General features: G+C 42.5%; 1 protein-coding gene across 3 annotated transcripts in view; it reads right to left on the minus strand.

Annotated features, from left to right (window-relative positions):
* Positions 1–21,894, minus strand: part of LMF1 (lipase maturation factor 1) — a 124,110-nt gene that overhangs the window by 96,802 nt on the left and 5,414 nt on the right. For 2 of the 3 annotated variants that reach the window (XM_067473649.1, XM_060786554.2), the window contains exon 3: positions 20,448–20,458. The exons of the other annotated variant lie outside the window; for it this stretch is intronic. In XM_067473649.1, the coding sequence (XP_067329750.1) occupies positions 20,448–20,458 (11 nt within the window). The remainder of the gene's footprint in view (positions 1–20,447; positions 20,459–21,894) is intronic. 3 annotated transcript variants of the gene reach the window in all.

The raw sequence follows: 21,894 nt of genomic DNA on the forward strand, positions 1-21,894 counted from the left end.
GTCAACCTAAGTCTGTAACGACTTGAAAGTATCTCTACCTCTCTATATATACCTCTCTATCTATCTCTACCTCTCTATATATACGTCGTGTATGTCTGATCCACAGAGATTCCTACTTAGTTTGATGGATCTGGACCACATTTGGCACACAGACCCAACTCAAACCAATTGAGGACTTGAGGCAGGGGGTTAATAGAGGATGGCGGGAATTGTAGTCCACCTAAATCCAGAGAGCCGTGAGAATCCCAATGGATGTGGGCCAAAGAGCATTCTGAACTCCACCAACAATGGAATTGAACCAAACTTGGCACATAGTTCTCCCATGACCAACTGAAAATACTGGAAGGGTTTGGTGGGCAGTGTCCTTTGGTTTTGGAGTTGTAGTTCACCTACATCCAGAGATCACTGTGGACTCAAACAATGATGGATCTGGACCAAACTCTACACTAATATGCCCAAATGTGAACACTGGTGGAGTTTGGGGAAAATAGAATCTTGACATTTGGGAGTTGTAGTTGCTGGGATTTATAGTTCACCTACAATCACAGAGCATTCAGAACCCCACCAATTATAGAATTGGGCCAAACCTCCCACACAGAACCCCCATGTGGGCCACAGCAACGCGTGGCAGGGGACGGCTAGTTCCTAATAAATAGCAATACAAAATACCTAACTCCAGGCAACACTATCCGCATAGGCTAGTATATGTGTGTGTATATATCTTCTATATGCTGTATATAATAAAAGTGAAAATATGTATGTATCTATGCATCTGTGTATATCTATCTACCTATTCTACAAGATGGTGCCTTATGGGTTTCCCATACCAAACAATGACAACTTCTAATATTTATAATTTCAGAATACCTAACCTAGGCATCGGCAGGTACCTTATCTAGATGTGGGCATGTGTGTATGTGTGTATGTATGTATATGTATGTATGTATGTATGTATGTACACACACAGGCACCCTTGCAAACTTATGTGCTACATGAAATATATCTTTCCTCCTCACTCTGCCACTGCATTTCTTAAGGGCTCGGAAAACCCTAAAGGCAGCAAGTCCTATCTCTTATTGAATGCTAAGCAGGGTCAGCCCTGGCTAGTACTTGGATGGGAGACCGCTAATAAATCCCAGGCATTATTTCAGAGCAAGGTGCTGACAAAGCTACCTCTTGAGTTCTCCTGGACTATGAAAGCTCTAGACATTTCATGAGATATTCACCATAAATCCACTGTTGACACATGGATATTATGGATGCATCTACACTGTAGAATGAATGCAGTTTGATGCTGTTTCAAGCTGTCATGGCTCAATGCTAGTTACTGTTCTCAAGTCCTCCTCCTCCTGTTGTTGTTGTTGTTGCTGTTGTTGTTGTTTCTCTTTGTCTCCTTAAGGCTCGAGGTGGAGGCACAACATGGTTAAAAGACATAGATCACCAATGAAATGTATAACCATTACACTATTTATTTATTTATTTATTTATTTATCGTGTCAGGCAACCGAACAGTTGTATTACATTTTTGACAGAACAAACAAACAAACATACAAAAGACACAGAGTTTGCAAGCTTGGTAGTTGATTAAATGTCCTTTGACCAGTATCTGGCCACTTGGAGTGCTTCTGGTGTTGCCACAAGAAGGTCCTACACTATTATACTATTAAAATGCATTAAAACCCTGCATTAAAAATCCCCAAAGAGTCTGCATTTGGAATCATGTTGCAACCGACTCTTAGCAGCTCAGCTTTATCTGGGGGTTATTCGTGCTCCATAACCAGAAAGAAATGGATGGAGACAGGGATACGAAGCAAAAGCCTTCATAAAAGGGTCCAAAAAGAACACAGTCCTGATGGGAGCTGCACATTGTAATGGTCTGATTTATGGTGCAGCTATGGAAAGAGAAAACCAGAGCATCAAAAGCCCATCGATCACGGGCCCATGACAAGGAAACGGCTGAAAGGTTGACGGAAACCTTTCGGCGTCCACCAAAAGAGAGGTTTCCCAACGGAGAAAGTTGAGGAAAAGCCACACTTTCCTTCTTGTCGAACCGAGAGGAGGGGGATTTGGGGAAAGACCCATCATTCATCACTTTCTCCAGACATCAATCCACTGTCACCAAATGGATTTTATCACATGCCCAGAGGCTTCATAAAAGAACACCAGGTTTGCAGAGTCAGCTAGGTTTGGGGGTTTCTGCTGTTCCCAAAGGCTCTGTTTAATAATAATAATAATAATAATAATAATAATAATAATAATAATATTGTGTGTGTGTGTCAGGAGCGACCTGAGAAACTGCAAGTCGTTCCTGGTGTGAAAGAATTAGATGTCTGCAAGGACGTTACCCAGGGGACACCCAGATGATTTGATGTTTTATCATCCTTGTGGGAGGCTTCTTTCATGTCCCCGCATGAGGAGCTGGAGCTGATAGACGGAGCTCATCCACCTCTCCCCGGATTCGAACCTGCGACCTGTCGGTCTTCAGTCCTGCCGGCACAGGGGTTTAACCCACTGTGCCACCGGGGGCTCCTTCCACCGGGGGCACCTTAATATAATAATAATAATAATAATAATAATAATAATAATTGTTTATTACATTCAGCAAAGGACAAGAGGGATCCTCTCACCTCTGCAGGAGTCTACCGTATACCATGCACCTGTGGACAAGTCTACATGTTGTTGTTCATTTGTTCAGTTGTTTCCGACTCTTAGTGACTTCATGGACCAGTCCATTTCAGAGCTCCCTGTTGGCCGTCACCACCCCCAGCTCCTTCAAGGTCAATCCAGTCACTTCAAGGATACCATCCATCCATCTTGCCCTTGGTCGGCCCCTCTTCATTTTTCCTTCCACTTTCCCCAGCATCATTGTCTTCTCTAAGCTTTCCTTTCTTCTCATGATGTGGCCAAAGTACTTCAACTTGACCTCTACTATTCTTCCCTCCAATGAGCAATCAGGCTTTATTTCTTGAAGTATGGACTGGTTGGATCTTCTCGCAGTCCAAGGCACTCTCAGAACTTTCCTCCAACACCACAGCTCAAAAGCATCGATCTTCCTTCGCTCAGCCTTCCCTATGGTCCAGCTCTCACATCTGTAGGTGACTATGGGGAATACTGTTGCTTTGACTATGCAGATCTTCGTTGCCAGTGTGATGTCTCTACTCTTAACTCTTTGATCGAGATTGGACATTGCTCTCCTCCCAAGAAGTAAGCGTTTCCTGGCTACAGTCTGCATCTGCAGTAATCTTTGCACCTAGAAATACAAAGTCTATCACTGCCTCCATGTTTCCTCCCTCTATTTCCCAGTTGTCAATCATTCTTGTTGCCATAATCTTGTTTTTTTATGTTTAACTGCAACCCAGCTTTTGCGTTTTCTTCTTTCACCTTGATTAGAGGGCTCCTCAGCTCCTCCTCACTTTCGGCCATCAAAGTGGTGTCATCTGCATATCTAAGGTTGTTAATGTTTCTTCCAGCAATTTTCACCCCAAACGCAGCATTGCCCAAATACGAATCAAGGAACATGAAAGGCGCTGCAGACTAAGTCAACCAGAGAAATCAGCCATAGCAGAACACCTGATGAACCAACCTGGACATAGCATATTATTTGAGAACACAGAAATGCTGGACCATTCTAACAACCACCATGTCAGACTACACAGAGAAGCTATTGAAATCCACAAGCATGTGCACAATTTCAACAGAAAGGAGGAAACCATGAAAATGAACAAAATTTGGCTACCAGAATTGAAAAACTCTAAAATCAGGGCAGGAAATAAAGAAGGGTTGCTGCATCATCATCATCATCATCATCATCATCATCAAAGGCTTTCATGGTCGGAATCACTGAGTTGCTGTTCATTTTCCAGGTTGTATGGCCATATTCCAGAAACATTGTTTCCTGATATTTCACCCACATCTGTTGCAGGCATCCTCAGAGGTTGTGAGGTCTGTTGAAAACTAGGCAAGTGGGGTTTATATACCTGTGGAATGATGTCCAGGGTGGGAGAAAGAACTCTTGTCTGTTTGAGGCAAGTGTGAATGTTGCAATTAGCAAGCTTGATTAGTATTTAGTAGCTTTGCAGCTTCAAAGTAAATCAGTGAGTGTATTTGCATAGAAATAGCCTGACTGTTGCTTCTTGGGGGCATCCTCTGTTGAAATTGTCCACATGCTTGTGAATTTCAATGGTTTCTTTGTGTAGCATGTGGACAATTTCAACAGAAAAGAGAAAAGCATGAAAAGGAACCAAATCTGGCTACCAGGATTGAAAAAAAACCTCCAAAATCAGAACAGTAAATAACGAGCAACATGGGAATTTTTGACAGGAAACAATCAGGGCCAGCTAAACACCCTCAACAAAGGATTATCCCAGGCAGGAAGCAGCCAGGCTTTGAAGATGCAAGGCCATTCAATGCTAATCAAGGTGGCCAACTGCAACATTCACACTTGCCTCCAACAGACAAGAGTTCTTTCTCCCACCATGGACATTCCACAGGTATATAAACCCCACTAGTTTCCAATAGGCTTCACGACCTTTGAGGATGCCTGCCACAGATGTGGGCAAAACGTCAGGAGAGAATGCTTCTGGAACATGGCCATACAGCTCAGAAAACTCACAGCAACCCAGTGATTACGGCCATAAAAGCCTTCAACAACAACAACAACAACAACAACAACAACAACATAATAATAATAATAATAATGCAAGCCCACTTTAACTTTTGCTCCCTCCTGAAAAAAACCTGGGATTTGTAATTTTTCGAAGGGACTTAGCATACTTTGCAATCTCACTGTAACTGCTAAGGTTCCACCCTTCAGGTCGCTGGGATTTATAGTTTGGGACAAGATTTAGAATGTTCTGTGACTCCTTTTGATATGTCCCCATCCTTCAGAATCCTGGGATTTGCAGTTTGGGAAGAAATTTTGCACACTTTACAATCTCGCTGTAACTGCTAAGGCTGCACCCTTCAGGCTGCTGGGATTTATAGTTTGGGGTAAGATTTAGAATGTTCTGTGACTTCTTTTTATATGGCCCCATCCTTCAGAATCCTGGGGTTTGTAGTTTGGAGCAGGGCTTAGAATTCCCTCTGATTTTCTTTAAGTGCTATAGCTCATTATTGCAGCATTCTAGGATCATGAGGCAGGGAGTTCCACCATCCAACGAAAAAAGCATAGAAGGGAGGCAGAAAGACCTCACCAAACTAGAACTCCCAGGATCCCACTGCAATTAACCAAGGCAGCTAAAGTGGTTATCAAACTGCATTAACCCTACAGTGTAGATGCACCCTAAGGACGGGGTTGCTGCAAAAGCCAGTTCTCTTTCTCAGAAGCATCTGCTGTTCAATTTTTTTAAAGGAATGATCAGTAACTTTATGGTCTTAAAAGTATATATGGCACAAGGGGAAAGAGGAAGAATTGAGCACAAAACTTTTAAAAGCTCCCAATTACTCTCCAGGGTAGTCATTAGAAACTACTTAGGTGACAGGGAAGCGATCGCAAAGCTAATGCAGCAATAAATTAATCTTTCTCAACCTCCTTCCCTCGTCTTTTTTGGAGCAAAGCTGCAAGTGACAGGGAGAAAGTATCAGTGGGGAAGATTTTAATCTTTTTTTTTGGGGGGGGGGGCGCTGTTTAAAGTTAATGGGTGTCCTGTTTTGCAGATCCGTAGGTGGCTGTCATTCTGCGAGATGGAGGCGCATTCGGTTTAATGGCTTTCCGGAGTGATTTTGATCAATACGGCGGAGAGCGACCCGTTTTCCTGAAGTTTGGCTGCAAGGAAGGCTTGCAGTGAATGAGTGGTTGGCAAATTAAGATAGTGGTCTCAATTAAGATAGAGAAGCGGGGTATAAATGAATATCTATACAAATAGTAAATGTGAAAATATGTATGTGGCTAGCAGTCATGCTGGCCACATGACCTTGGAGGTGTCTACGGACAACACCGGCTCTTCGGCTTAGAAATGGAGATGAGCACCTACCCCCAGAGTCGGACACAACTGGATTTAATGTCAGTGGTAAACCTTTATCTTTATCTATGTTCACTTACACAGGCTCCCACTTCCACATATAGCTATAGCTCCCACTACGCAGGAGACACCAATGGCCCTCCCTCCAATGACATTGCAGGTTATAGTGAGCGCCGTAAACATGTCCAAGAGCCCTGCCAATGTCCTCCACAAACACCATACTGCCCAGCACCCAAGTGAAGGCTTTCATTCGGGGACAATTCCATCCTAGATTTCATGTGTTTCCTCCACCACAGACATCCCAGTGTTTCTTACTCTCTCCGTTAGTGTGGAATTTGCATGACTCCACCCACTGCCTCTCCCTTCACCCTTTCCTATTCTTTTCTATGGCACACAGCAAACAGAGGAATTGATCAGCAACTGAACATACTAGAGAGGTTTGGGGAGAATTCACCATGATTTATAGGAGTTGCGGGGTACTGGGATGTATAGTTCCCCTGCAATCTAAGATCAATGATGGAGCTGGAACTAACTTGGCACACAGAATCCCCATCACCAACAAAAAATACTGGAGGCCTTTGGAGGGAGTTGTAGTTCATCTATATCCAGAGCGCACTATGAATCCAAACAATGATGGATCTGGACCAAACTTGGCATGTATACCCAATATGCCCAAATCTGAATACTGGTGGGTTTTGAGGGGAATTAGCCTGGGCATTTTGGAGTTTTGGGTACTGGGATTTATAGTTCACCTGCAATCAAGGAGCACTCTGAGCTCCACCAAAGATGGAATTGGACCAAACTTGGCACACACAGCCCCCATCACCAGCAACAAATACTGGAGGTCTTTAGGGGAAATTCACCTTGATTTGGGGAAGTTGTAGTTCACCTACATCCAGAGCACTGTGAACTCAAAAACAGATGGATCTGGACTAAACTAGTCACACATACCTGATATGCCGAAATTTGATTACTGGAGGAGTTTGGGAGGAACTGACCTTCCTTTCTGGGAGTTGTAGTTCACCCACAACCAGGGAAACTGTGACCTCCACCAATGATGGACTTGGACCAAACTTGGCACAAAGAACCCCTTGACTAACTCAATTTGATGGTGAGATTTGAGGGGAATCAGTCACCGTAGTGGGAGTTGTAGTTTACACTACAGCCAGAGATCACATTGAACCATGATGCATCCAGAGCAAACTTGCACAACATAACAAACTTCAAGTACTGACGAAGTTTCAGGGGATTAACCTGGCATGATGTGAGTTGTAGTTCACTCACAACCTTATGCAAATTGACTTTTTAAAATAACCCTGGCAGCGCCAGGTACCCAGGCTAGTAACAACAACCGCAAAAACAGCAAAAACAACCACAGCCAGGCTTCTATGGACTTTGACTGAAAGAAATACAAATAAGAAAGTTGCATCCAGGCCCCTTTAAGAGAAATGTGGGAATAAAAATAACAACAACAACAACAATCCCCTTTGGGTCTGAATTAAGACAGAAAAGTTTTAATTAATTCTATCCAGGTCCTCCTTTGTGTCTCAATTGAGGGAGAAAGGCAGGATAATAATAATCATAATCATCATCATCATCATCATCATCATCATCTATATAAATAAAAATGTAATGTTCGTTTGTGGGATTAACAGAACTCAAAAACCACTGGGGGAATTGCCACCAAATTTGGACACAAGACACCTAACAACCCAATGTATGTCCTTCACAAAAAAAATGATTTTGTCATTTGGGAGTTGTAGTTGCTGGGATTTATAGTTCACCTACAATCAAAGAGCATTCTTAACCTCACCAACAATGGAAGTGAACCAAACTTGTCGCACAGTTCACCCATGAACAACAGAAAATACTGGAAGGGTTTGGTGGGCAGTGTCCTTTGGTTTGGGAATTGTAGTTCACCTACATCCCAAGATCACTGTGGACTCAAGCAATAATGGATCTGGACCAAACTCTACACGAATATTCAATATGTCCAAATGTGAACACTGGTAGAGTTTGGGGAAAATAGAATCTTGACATTTGGGAGTTGTAGTTGCTGGGATTTATAGTTCACCTACAATCACAGAGCATTCTGAATCCCACCAACGATAGAATTGGGCCAAACCTCCCACACAGAACCCCTATGTGGGCCACAGCAACGCGTGGCAGGGGACGGCTAGTAACAATAATAATAATAATAATAATAATAATAATAATAATAATAATATTAAACCTTACCACCCTCTTTGGATCTCAATTAAGAAATAAAAGCAGGCTAAAAATAAATTTCATCATCATCAGCAATAACAATCCTATCCAGGCCCTCTTTTGTGTCTCGATTAAGGGAGAAAAGCAGGATAAAGCAGGATAATAATAATAATAATAATAATAATATACCCCATCACCCTCTTTGAATCTCCATTAAGAAACAAAAAGAGGCTAAAAATAAATTTCATCATCATCAGCTTTTCCAAGTCCTGCCTTTGGGTATCGATTAAGAGAAAAAAGCAGGGTATAAATAAATATAATAATTGTCGTCATCGTCGTCATCCTCCATACCCAGGCCCATGAAGCTGGCTTGAAGGATACAACATCAAAAGGAAATCTAGATGTGCACTGGCATCCACACTGTGGAATTAATGAAGTTCAATTCCAAAACAGATGGGAAGCCTCTGAGCGCGTGCAGAAAGCCCATTGCGCTCCTCTCCCAAGAGCATCTGGGCCCACACAGGCGCAGCTGCAAAGACAGTTTCCAAGTCCATACAACTTTGCTTGAACAGCTGCATCGCTAAACATTAAAATGCCATAAATTACAAATGGTACGGGGGAACAGAGCGGGTAAAGAGTAACTTTTCTCCCCCTTTTATAACGCTAGAACTCGGGTCATTCGGTGAAGCTTAACAGCAGGAGGGTTCGGAACAGATGGACGGAAATATTTCTGCAAATGGGAATCGTAGAAGTCTAAAACGTTGGCTAGAGGTCCCAACAACCACCAGCCAGCCCTAGGTTTTTGACAAGAGTTCCCATCATCCACTTGCCAGCTCTGGTTTTGGACTAAAGCTCCCATTATCTACTAGCCAGCTTTGGGTTTGGACTAAAGGTCCCTTTATCCACTAACTAGCTTTGGTTCTGGATTACAGATCCCGATACCCGCTAGCCAGCTCTGTTTTGGATTAAAGCTCCCAATATCCACTAGCCAGCTTTGCATTTGAACTAAAAATCCCATCATTCACTGGCCAGTTTTGGTTCTGGACTATAGCTCACAATACCCACTAGCCATCTCTGTTTTGGACTAAAGGTCCCATTATTCATTAACCAGATTTGCTTTTGGATTACAACTCCCAATACCCATTAGCCAGCTGTTTTGGACTAAAGCTCCCATTGTCTACTAGCCAGCTCTGTTTTGGATTAATGGTCCCATAATCCACTAAGCAGCTGTGGTTCTGGATTACAACTCCCAATACCCACTAGCCAGCTTGTGTTTGGAGAACAGGTCCCATCATCCACTTGCCAGTTTTGGTTCTGGACTACAGCTCCCAATACCCACTAGACAGCTCTGGTTTTGGACTACAGCTCTCAACATCCACTAGCCGGCTTTGCTTTGGACTAAAGTTCCCATTATCCACTAGCCAGCTTTGGGTTTGGACTAAAGGTCCCATTATCCACTAACCAGCTGTGGTTCTGGATTACAACTCCCAATACCCACTAGCCAGCTTTGCATTTGGACTACAGGTCCCATCATCCACTTGCCAGTTTTGGTTCTGGATTACAGCTCCCAATAGCCACCAGCCAGCTCTGGTTTTGGACTACAGCTCCCAACATCCACTAGCCAGCTTTGGTTTGGGCTAAAGCTCCCATTATCCACTAGCCAGCTTTGGTTTAGGACTAAAGTTTCCATTATCCACTAACCAGCTGTAGTTCTAGATTACAACTCCCAATAGCTACTAGCCAGCTTTGCATTAGGACTACAGGTCCCTTCGTCCACTTGCCAGTTTTGGTTCTGGATTACAGCTCCCAATAGTCACTAGCCTGTACTGTTTTTGGACTACAGCTCCCAGCATCCATTAGCCAGCTTTGGTTTGAGCTGTAACTCCCATTATCCATTAGCCAGCTTTGGGTTTGGACTAAAGTTCCTATTATCTATTAGTCAGCTTTGGGTTTGGACTAAAGGCCCCAATATCCACTAGCCAGCTTTGGGTTTGGACTACAGCTCCCAACATCCACTAGCTAACTCTGGTTTTGGACTAAAAGCCCCATTATTTACTAGCCAGCTTTGGTTTTGGACTAAAGGTTCCATTAGCCAGCTCTGATTTCGGACTCAATCTCCCAACATCCACTAGCCAGCTTTGGTCACACTGAAAAGCAGTCTTTTCATTGCATGTTTACGTTTGTAAACATGTAGACATTATTGTTGTACAGGATGGAGGTTACATGGTTTAGAAATCATATGTGTGAAAAGGACCTTGGAGATATTGTTGAAGGTGAGCCAGCAGTGCGATGTTGCAGCAAAGAAGGCAAATATTTTGCATTAAATAAAAAAGGGGAGGAATTTTCAAAACAGTCCAATAAAGCCATATAAGTTCCATGAAGTTGCAGAGGAGAGGTTTCAAAGCTTTTCATGCTGATGACATGCTTTGAGACACGCATCCTTTCGCAACGGTATCATTCAGTTTTGCTAGTGGTAATTACTGCAACTCAATCAACACATTGTGGAAATTATAAACTTTGTATTACTTATACCTACACTTGAACAGCACCACTTCGGTAAGGGTTAAACCTCTCTGGAGATGTTTGAACATAGGCTGGATGACCATCTGTCGGGAGGGCTCTAACTGTGTCTTCCTGCCTGGTCAAAGGGAATGGACTAGATGCCCTTTGGGGGCTCTTCCAATGGGGTCTCCTCTGGAAGTTTTGAACTGAAACTGCAGATCCCGGGGGCGGAGAGAGATGCAGGAAGGGCGCCTTCCTTATGGAGCAAACCCATATGATGAATGACTGCACCGCAAAAGAGCGCTGCTCCTCAATTATCTGGCCCACGCACAATCGCTTTGAAGTCCTTGGTGTACTAGATATAATAAGGTTTTCTGGCAAATTTCAGAAAGCGGATGGGACAGCCGACACAACAGGTCCATTGTGCAAAAGCCCCCAAACCCAAGACAAGGGAGGACTTCACACTCACTACTTGTGCACAAGGATGTGCCACTTCCAGCACACACCAAAGAAAGGGGCTTCCGGCAGAAGTGGCTGTCGGGTAAGCCTTGGTCCTTGGCAAGGGTTAGCGAATAGAAGCACCCCCGACAGATGGCCATCCAACCTCTTTTAAGCATGGCTTCAAAAGTCCTTCTTCAAGTCCTTCAGTGGCAACCCCATGGTCACCTTCTGCCTGAAGTGAGCCACAAAATTGCACTGAAAGGCATGGATATAGATGAGTCTGTAAATCCCTCCAGCGGAAATGGAATCTTTACATCTTCCAAGGATGGTCCTATGGTTGGTGTTCAAGCTGGCCACAAAACCAGAGCTTTCCTCTTTTTCCTCTGTCTCCTCTTCCTCCTCCTCCTCCTCCTCCTAATAATTATTTACACCCTGTTTTATCTCTCCCAGAGGACTCAAAGAGGCTTCCTCCTCCTCTCTTTGTCTTCTTCCTCTTCTTTCTTCTGTCCTTCTTCTCCCTCTTCCTTCTCTACTTTCTCTTCCTTCTCCTCCTCTTCCTCCTCCTCCTTCTCTCCTTCTCCCTCTTCCTTCTCTTTCTCTTCCTTCTCCTCTTCTTCCTCCTCTTCCTCTTTTTTCTCCCTCTTTCATCTGTACTTTCTCTTCCTTCTCCTCCCCTTCTTTCTTCTCTCCTTCTTCTCCCACTTCCTTCTCTACTTTCTCTTTCTTATCCACTTCTTCTCCTCTTCTTTCTTCTCTCCTTCTCCCTCTTCCTTCTCTACTTTTTCTTCCTTCTCTTCTTTCTTCTCTCTTTCTTCTTCCTCTTCCTTCTCTGCTTCCTCTTCTCATCTTCTTCTTTCTGTCCTTCCTCTTCCTTTTCCTCCTCCTCCTTCTCTTCTTTCTTCTATCCTTCCCCCTTCCTTCCCTACCTTCTCTTCCTTCTCCTCCACCTCTTTTTCTGTTTTATATCCTGCTTTGTCCCCAAAACTGGTACCCAAAAAAGCTCATAATTCAAAAGAGGAATGCAACTTAATCCAAACCAATGTATACAGTATATTAAAACAGAATTATTTTGGGACACACTTGTGTGTCACCTGTATACAGTCCATAGCTGTGTTGCACAAAAGAGTCTTCATTTCCCACCTCCAGTAGAAGAGACCCCCAAAGAGCATCCAGTCCAACCCCTTTCTGCCAGGCAGGAAGGCACAGTTAAAGCCCTCCCAACAGAGAGCCACACATCATCAGTTCAAAAACCTCCAGAGAAGTCTATACTTCCCTAGAGTTGGAAGCGACCCCAGAGGTCATCTGGTCAAATCCCCTTTAGCCAGAAAGGAAGACACAGTCAAAGCACCCAAGGATGGCCATCTAGACTCGGTTTAAAAAACTAAGAATGCCATAGCATGGAAGCATGGCGGTTAAAGTGGTGTCAAACTGCATTACTTCAATTGTGTAGATGCACCCAAGGGGCCTCAGTATGTTTAATGGTGAACTATAACAGTAACATGAGTGAATTTTTCACAAAACATATCCCAAAGGATACAAAAGCATTTAAAAGGTAAAGGAAGGAAGGAGAAAAGCACTCAGATCCTCACCCAACAATAACAAATATATCCTTCTAGAAGAAAGTATATTCTTCCATTCCACAAAAAATTGAACCTTGAGATGTGAGGAGAGGCAAATAACAAATTATTATTATTATTATTGGTTTGCAACTCTGTGATCCGACAAACGTAAGCATTGCTACAAATGACCATGTAAAAGGTCCGTAGTGCAAGATGAAATCTCAAAACTCTGGTTGAATCATATATGCGTATATTTCTCCCCTGGAAAAAGGGGAAAATGCAAAGTTTGGCTTTCGGTGGCGACCCGTGGCTCCCATGGCTTCAAGCCATACAGGTGTTAAGGGGGTAAAAAGACACCCCCTCCCAAAATAATGACCTCAAATAGCTTTGCTGCTTCTAAATAAATACAGCCTTGCTTCCCTTCGGCGGAAATGAGTCCTAGCAACCGAAGCTCCTCAGCATCAATATTGAACATATGGAGGAGTGGAGGCAACAATAAATTATCATTTCTAGGCTTAAGGTTGATAGGGAGGGGAGGAATATTAGATAGGCACAGCTTGCTTTTGGGGGGGAAGAAAATGAGTATATTTAAAAGCAGTAAAGGATATGTTTTCCATCCCAGAGGCTGGGTGGCCATCTGTCAGGACTGCTTTGATGGTATCTTTTTTGCATGGCAGAAGGGGACTGGACTAGATGGCCTTTGTAGGTCTCTACCAATTCAATGATCGTGTGATTCTACCCACCGTCCTTAAAGATTTGGAGTTTTCAAAACCAGTGGAGTGAAGGGTGAAGGCTTTGGGATGGGACTTTAGAGATCCAGTTTCAAGCTCTCAGTCATCCCTATCTCGCAGGGTTGTTATGTGATGCACTGGGCCACGGGTATATTTACATTACATATATACTTGAGTATAAGCCAAGTTTTTCAGCCCTTTTTAACTCGAGTCAAAGTTATTTATTATCTTACTCTATTATTATTATTATTATTATTATTATTATTACATTTATTATTTTACTCTTATTATTACATTTACATCATTTTACTCTATTATTTTTGTTTTTATTACATTTATTATTGTACTCTATTATTGTTATTATTACATTTACATTATTTTACTCTATTTATTATTTATTACATGTATTATTTTACTCTATTATTATTACATTTATTATTTTCCTTTATTATTGTTGTTATTATTACATCTACATTATTTTACTCTATTATTATTACATTTATTTTTCTCTATTTATTATTATTACATTTATTATTTTACTTTATTTATTAAAACTGTTATGATTACATTTCCATTACTTTATTCTAATTTTTTTTACATTTTTACATTACATTTTACATTTTTACATTTTTACTCTCTTTATTATTTTTGGAAGGATACGTAAGCACATTTACATTAACGAAGGTTGAAATAATGGTTTAATGGTTTATCTTAAATTACAGTTTTTTGTAAATATTCAAAAACATTTAACCTACTGATGCCTCAATTAATGTTATTTTATTGGTATCTATTTTTATTTTGAAACTAGCTGTGCCCTGCCACACGTTGCTGTGGCCCAGTCTGTGTATATGTGTTTTGTGTGTGTATATATGTGTGTGTGTATATATTTGTGTATATTTTGTATATTTGTGGTTTTGTGCATGCATTGTAATGTATTTTTGTTGTTGTTTTGGCTTTTTAAGTCTCTTCTGCTGTGTTTTGCAGTGTTTTTTAAGAGTGATGGTCACTTGTTGGCTTGATAGGTGCATTGTGTTCAAATTTGGTGTCATTTCGCCCGGTGGTTTTTGAGTTATGTTAATCCCACAAATGAACATTACATTTTTATTTATATAGATTTACCATTAACTGCTGCATTTCCCACCTTCGGCTTATACATGAGTCAATACTTTTTCCCATGTTTTTGTGGTAAAATTAGGTGCCTTGGCTTATATTCGGGTTGGCTTATACTCGAGTATATACAGTGTTGCCTTGACCACTATTAGTATGATTACCATTATTATTATCATTATTATTATTGTTATGCCGAATGCTCTGCCCACTACCTGATATATTTTATTTGTAACCTGCCTTTCTTCCTGTAAAGGATTCCAAAACGCAGCTTGTTGTGAAAGTTTTCCAAGTGAGTTGTAGTTATACAAAGTGTTTAATCCTTCCCTGCTAAAGAATGGGAATGCCTCTCTGAACTACAGCTCCCAGGATGTCCATAGCATTGAGTTACTACAAAAGTGGTGCCAAAGTGCATTAATATAACAGTGTAGATGCACCTTCAGAAGTGATGGACTGACTCTCCATTCTTTAGAGGTCTTCAAAAGTTGGAAGACAAACTTTTAGAAAAAAATGATGATGATAATGATGATGATCATTTGTACCCTGACTCTTGACTTTTGGGGTGCATCTACACTGCAGAATTGTTGGAGTTTGATACCCTTTTAAACCCCATGGCTCAACTGCGGTGGAAACATGGGAGTTTCTGTTCAGCGAGGCACCAAAGTAGGGGAAACATGGCCTTAAACCGCATTCATTCTATAGTGCAGATGCTCCCTCCACTTTAGGCTCAGCGGGAGGAACGGGCTGCTGATCAGTCATTCCTTCCCTTCCGTGGAAGGCTTTCCTTTCCCCCTTTGCCTTATTAAATCTATTTTTCAAGGTGATGGAGTCGAATGTCCATGTGGCCCCTGGACGGAAGGACAGCCGCTGCGAATTAACTCTCTCCCCGGCCACCTTTTGCCCTTTCGGCTCTTAAATTCATGCTCTAAAAACAGCTTAATGAGGGGTTTACTGGCCCAATTGGAAGTTTTTATTAAAACCTATTAAGGTGCTGGAGTAGCCCGCATGAAGGAAACAATTAGCCCTGAGTGACTCCCCCAAAACCGTTTCCAGATTTCCCTAAAACTCCGAGAGGTTGCCGTTCATTTGCATGGGGTTCCCATCTATCCCCCAGCTGTGTTTACAGAAATGTCTGAGGGTGCATCTGCACTGTTGTCTTAATGCAGTTTGATACCACATTAAATTCCATAGCTCAGTGCTATGGAATCCTGGGAATTGTGGTCTGAGATCAAATTCTCAGGAGACTCGAACATTGAGCCAGGGCAGTTCAAATGTTGCCAAACGGCATTAATTTTACAGTGTAGATGCCCCTTTGGGTTTGTGCTTTGTACAATGAAGCTAAAGCAAGTATGGGCAAACTTTGGCCCTCCAGGTGTTTTGGACTTCAACTCCCACAATTCCTAACTTGAAGTCCAAAACACCTGGAGGGCCAAAGTTTTCCCATGCCCGAAAAGCCTTTTCTCCCATATTTAACCAATGCTTTTTCATACCTCCCTTTGCAATTCCTCTCCCCTTTTCTGTGCTTTGCCCTCTTTTAGATGATTAGCATAATTGCTGCAATCAGATCCTCTGCTTCTGCAGTAATCGTTTTAATGGTAGGTTTTGCTCCCAATGTGTGTATTTAAAAAAAAAATTAAACACATACTTGGCACCTATCTCTCAAAACGGAGTAGCATCGCAAGCGCCAACACTGAATGTAGATTCTTGCGGACAGTATATATCTCCGTTCCCAATGGAATGTGCATCTACACTACAGAATTAATGCAGTTTGATACCACTTCGATTTCTGTCTCTCAAACAACAATATATAGCTATAAGAAATCCTCAGATTGCATAGCACTGATCCAAATGGCAGTTCAAAGGGCTGCCAAACGGCATTCATTCCATAGTGTAGATCTCTCCTGCTCAACATGTGGCCCGCGGCCCGGATACAGCCCACACAAGGAAATGTTGCGGCCCACAGTGGGATGAATTAGAAAAGCACTCTAAAAATATAGTGTCCATAATACTCTGTGATAGGGTTGCTTTAGGGCAGGTCTGGACAAACTTCAGCCCTCCAGGTATTTTGGACTTCAACTCCCACAATTCCTAACGGCCTCCAGCCCCTTGGTTTCCCCCTTCAGCCACTTAAGTGTGGGAGTCGAAGTCCAACTCGAGTGGAAGACTTACAGTATCCCAAGGCATCAAAGCTGTAAACAGTACTTGGAGGGAGAACTAGATCTCCCAGAATCCCCAAACAAAACAATCACACAGCCTTCTGAGCTCTGAATTCACACCTGAGGCCAGATGATGGTCAAATAATACAGGTTGAAGCACAATTATATGGTCACTATGGACCAGGCATGGGCAAACTTCAGCCCACCAGGTGTTCTGGACTTCAACTCCCACAATTCCTAACAGCCTCCGGCCCCTTCCTTTCCCCCGTCAGCCGCTTACGTGTGGGAGTCAAAATCCAAAACAGCAGAAGGGCCAAAGTTTGCCCATGCCTGATCTAAGTGCTTTGCATTCTCTGCCCAGCAAAACTAACTAAATCATCTTAAACAGCTGAGGGAGAAAAGGAAAGGGCCTGTGGCTGTTAGGAATTGTGGGAGTTTAAGTCCAAAACACCTTTTTCATTTCAGCCTTTTCCTACTGTCAAGTTGTGCAGGCCTGGAGTAGATGCACCCTGAGAAATCTCATCCGGAAATGAAAAACCACCAGACCTTGGCTCTGTTTGGGGGGGGGGGGAGCACAGAAACCCACCAAGGAATAGCAGGAGAAAGGGTTCCCTCGAGGTGGAAAACATTCCCATGACACCCGCCCAGCCGGGCCGGAAAGAGCCAGAGGCTGCAAACAGCTGCCCAAAAACCCCTTCCAGGTGCTCCTTGTTACATCCCACCTCTGGGCTGGAAAAGGGTCTCCAAGGAAGGAGGAAGCTGGGACGCATTAAAGGAAGAAGAATTGATGTTTTCGCTCAGTGGTGTCGACACCACATTTATGAAATCTGGGGCCGACGGGCAAAAACGGTAATTGGTTACAATGCCTGCATCATCGATACAGTTTTATGCAGAGTGGATGGCCATCTGTCGGGAGTGCTTTGTGTCTTCCTGAATTGTAGGAAGGGGCTGGGTTAGATAACCTTGTAGGGGGGTCTTTTCCAACTCTAAGAGTTTTTCAAGGCAGAATGAGGTTGGAATGGATAGCCTTTTTGAGGGTGTCTTCCAGATCTATGATTCCATATGGATTATTTCATGGCAGAAATAGGGAAGGAGAAGGAGAAGGAGAAGAAGAGGAGGAAGAGGAGGAGGAGGAGGAAAAATTGTAAGAATAATAATACTTTATTTATAGCCTGACCTCTCTCCCTGAAGGGACTCAGGACAGAATGAGGTTGGACTGGATGGCCTTTGAGGGTCTCTTCCAGATCTAGGACTCCATAGGGATGCTTTCAAGGCAGAATCAGGTTGGACTGGATGGCCTTTAGGGGTCTCTTCCAGATCTAAGATTCCATAGGGATTCTTTCATGGAAGAATGAAGTTGGACTGGATGGCCTTTGAGGGTCTCTTCCAGATCTAGGATTCTATATGGATTTTTTCAAGGCAGAATCAGGTTGGACTGGATAGCCTTTGGGGGTATCTCCCAGCACTAGGATCCCATATGGATGCTTTAAAGGCAGGATGAGTTTGGACTGGATGGCCTTTGGAGGTCTCTTCCAGCTCTAAGATTCTATATGGATGCTTTCATGGCAGAATGAAGGTTTCTTTCATGCACAGAATTACTCCAAAATATCTATACACATAGTAAAAGTGAAAATATGTATGTGTGTATGTGGCTGGAGTGTTCACTTACACAAGACAGGCTCCCACTTCCACATATAGCTATAGCTCCCACTACGCAGGAGACACCAATGGCCCTCCCTCCAGTGAAATTGCAGTTAATAGTGAGCACCATGAACATATCCAAGAGCCCTGCCAATGTCCTCCACAAACACAATACTGCCCAGCACCCAAGTGAAGGCTTTCATTCGGGGACAATTCCATCCTAGATTTCATGTGTTTCCTCCACCACAGACATCCCAGTGTTTCTGACTCTCTCTATTGGTGTGGAATTTGCATGACTCCACCCACGGCCCCTCCCTTAACCCTTTCCTATTCTCTTCTATGGCACACAGCAAACAGAGGAATTGATCAGCAACTGAACAAACTAGAGAAGTTTGGGAAGAATTCACCATGATTTATAAGAGTTGTAGGTACTGAGATGTATAGCTCCCCTGCAATCTAAGAGCACTCTGACCTCCACCAACAGTGGACCTGGAACTAACCTGGCACATAGAATCCCCATGACCAACAAAAAATACTGGAGGTCTTTGGTGGGATTTATAGGAGTTGTAGTTCATCTACATCCAGAGTGCACTATGAACCCAAACAATGATGGATCTGGACCAAACTAGGCATGCATATCCAATATGCCCAAATCTGAATACTGGTGGGTTTTGAGGGGAATTGGCCTGGATATTTTGGAATTGTAGGTACTGGGATTTATAGTTCACCTGCAATCAAGGAGCACTCTGAACTCCACCAAAATGGAATTGGACCAAACTTGGCACACAGAGCCCCCATGACCAGCCCAAAATACTGGAGGTCTTTGGTGGAAATTCACCTTGATTTGGGGGAGTTGTAGTTCACCGACATCCAGAGAGCACTGTGAACCCAAACACCGATGGATCTGAACCAAACATGCCATGCTTACTTGATATGCCCAAATTAGATTACTGGAGGGATTTGGGGGGACTGACCTTTGTTTCTGGGAGTTGTAGTTCACCCACAACTAGGAAAACTGTGAACTCCACCAATGATGGACCTGGACCAAACTTGGCACACAAAACCCCCTTGACTAACTCAACCTACTTGGAGGGGTTTGAGGGGACTGACTCATTATAGTGGGAGCTGTAGTTTACCCTGCAGCCAGAGAGCATACTGAACCCCACCGTTGATGCATCTAGAGCAAACTTGCCCAACGTAACAGACTTTAAGTACTGATGGAGTTTCTCGGGGTTAACCTAGCATGATGTGAGTTGTAGTTCACCCACAACCTGATGCATTTTGTATAATTAAAAAACTGACTTTTTCGAACAACCCGAGCAGCGCCGAGTACCCAAGCTAGTTACGTATAAATTAACCCTTCAGGCTGTATGTATAATGTATTTATGGTATGGATCCAGAGTGTTTTCAGTGCCCCAACTTCCCATTTAGAAAGGAGGATACAATCAAGTTTTCCCCTCCATCCCTTTGTACGCAGTGGGATTTCCTTTCCTCTGTCCATGAGATACTTTTTTCTGAGTTCAGAAACATAAAAAACAGAAAATTACCTTCTCCTCTTTCCATTATTATTATGATTATTATTATTTTGCAAGGAATGCAGGAAAGCCACAATATTTTCCTTCTATCGGCAGAACAGTGACACTGTGTTGTCCTCTGTTTGTTGTTGTTGGTCAAAAGGCATTTTAATCCATCCCATTTTAGCAATCGGTAGCATTGACTTCAAAAGAATGGGATTAACGGTTCCTTGCAGGGATTTCTTTTCTTTTTCCCCCCTTCCTTGCATGCTGCGCGCTTCCTGTCCCTTTGCAGGAAGGATGGCTTGCGCTTCTATTAAAACACTGAGAAATCCTTGGGTCGGCTCTTATTTCAAACCCTCGCTATTTGCGCAAACAGCGCCTTAGAGGCTTCAGAATAAAAAGGGGAAATCTATCCAGGTATCCTCATATAGTGCAATGAACTCCCTGCAAAATGGGCCCTGGATTTCCCACAAAGCACATCCCTAGAACTTTTGTAAAATTAGGAAAAGGAGAGAAAAATATGGAAAACATTTGAGAAACGTGAAAAACATTACCTACCCAACAAAGGCCTGGAATTATTTAAAACCCATAATAGCGGTGAATGTTCTGAGCTAGGCTCACTTACCAAAGGAATACCTGCAAAAGAATAAGGGATCGGAAGTTAATATGCATTTCTTTTTTGAAAAAAAGAGAAATGATATTTCTGAATGACAAGCAACTCTTTAAAGAGAGGTTCTGCACCAATTCTGGTTCATAGCACGGCTGCAGAAAAGTTCGGGGTTTGACACAAACATGTATGTCTTCTGCTGGCTTATGGCAACCAACTGAATTTTACAAATGTAGTTTTAGCCATTTTTTCCCTCCAAAACAGAGCCTATAAAACCCAGGATTCCATGGCGGTCTCCCATCCAAATCCTCACCAGGGCTGACCCTGCTTAGCTTCCGATATCAGACAGGATGAGGTGTTTTTAGGGAATTTAAGCAAGGCACATTCCATGTGATTATTCTTGAATCTCCATAAGCCATAATACTAGACTTTAAGATGCCCAACTCAATCTATCCAAAATGGACAAAGTATTTTTATTTATAGTATCAGAAGCAAACCGAGGGTACAGTTGTAATGTATTTAAAAACACACACAAAGTTTTAAAACTTGGCATGATACTAATTGTTCTTTGACCAGTAGCCGGCCACTTGGGAGTGCCACTGGTGTTGCTATAAGAAGGTCCTCCATTGTGCATGTGGCAGGGCTCAGGGTGCATTGTAATAGGTGGCCTTTGGTTTGCTCTTCTCCACACCCACACGTTATTGACTACACTTTGTGGCCCTGTTTCTTAAGGCTGACTCTGCATCTTGTGGTGCCAGAGCAGTCTGTTCCGTGCCTATCAAGTCACCCAGTTATCCATCAGGATAACTCTTCACTCCATGCTTCCCAGCATCGGGTTGCTACCTAAGAGTTCTGGATCTCTTTGGGGAGATAAAGCAGTATATAAATAAACATCATCATCATCATCATTATTATTATTATTATTATTATTATTATTTTACTGATACAAAAGCACAGTATGTCACAGCAAACGAGATCCATATGCTGGATTTCATATTATTAATATTGTTGTTGTTATTGTTATCTCACCTAATTCTAAACCATTTATTATTATTACTATTATTATTATTATTATTATCATTATTATTATTATTAGAAACACAACAAGATGAGTCCACAGCAGACACTCTGCTGGCTGTTGAATTGGATCACATGTCAGACACTTCCCAAGTGTCTAGGATGATGATGATGATGATGATGATTATTATTATTATTATTATTATTATTATTACTACTACTACTACTATTATTATTATTATTATTATTATTATTATTATTATGTGTTGTCAAAGGCTTTCATGGCTGGAGTCACTGGGTTGCTGTGAGTTTTCTTGGCTGTCTGGCCATGTTCCAGAAGCATTCTCTCCTGACGTTTCGCCCACATTTAAGACCGGCATCCTCAGAGGTTGTGAGGTCTGTTGGAAACTAGGCAATGAACAAAAGCTGGTTATAGTACTGTATTTTA

This window comes from Anolis sagrei, chromosome X, assembly GCF_037176765.1.
Source record: "Anolis sagrei isolate rAnoSag1 chromosome X, rAnoSag1.mat, whole genome shotgun sequence".
Lineage (NCBI taxonomy): Eukaryota > Metazoa > Chordata > Lepidosauria > Squamata > Dactyloidae > Anolis > Anolis sagrei.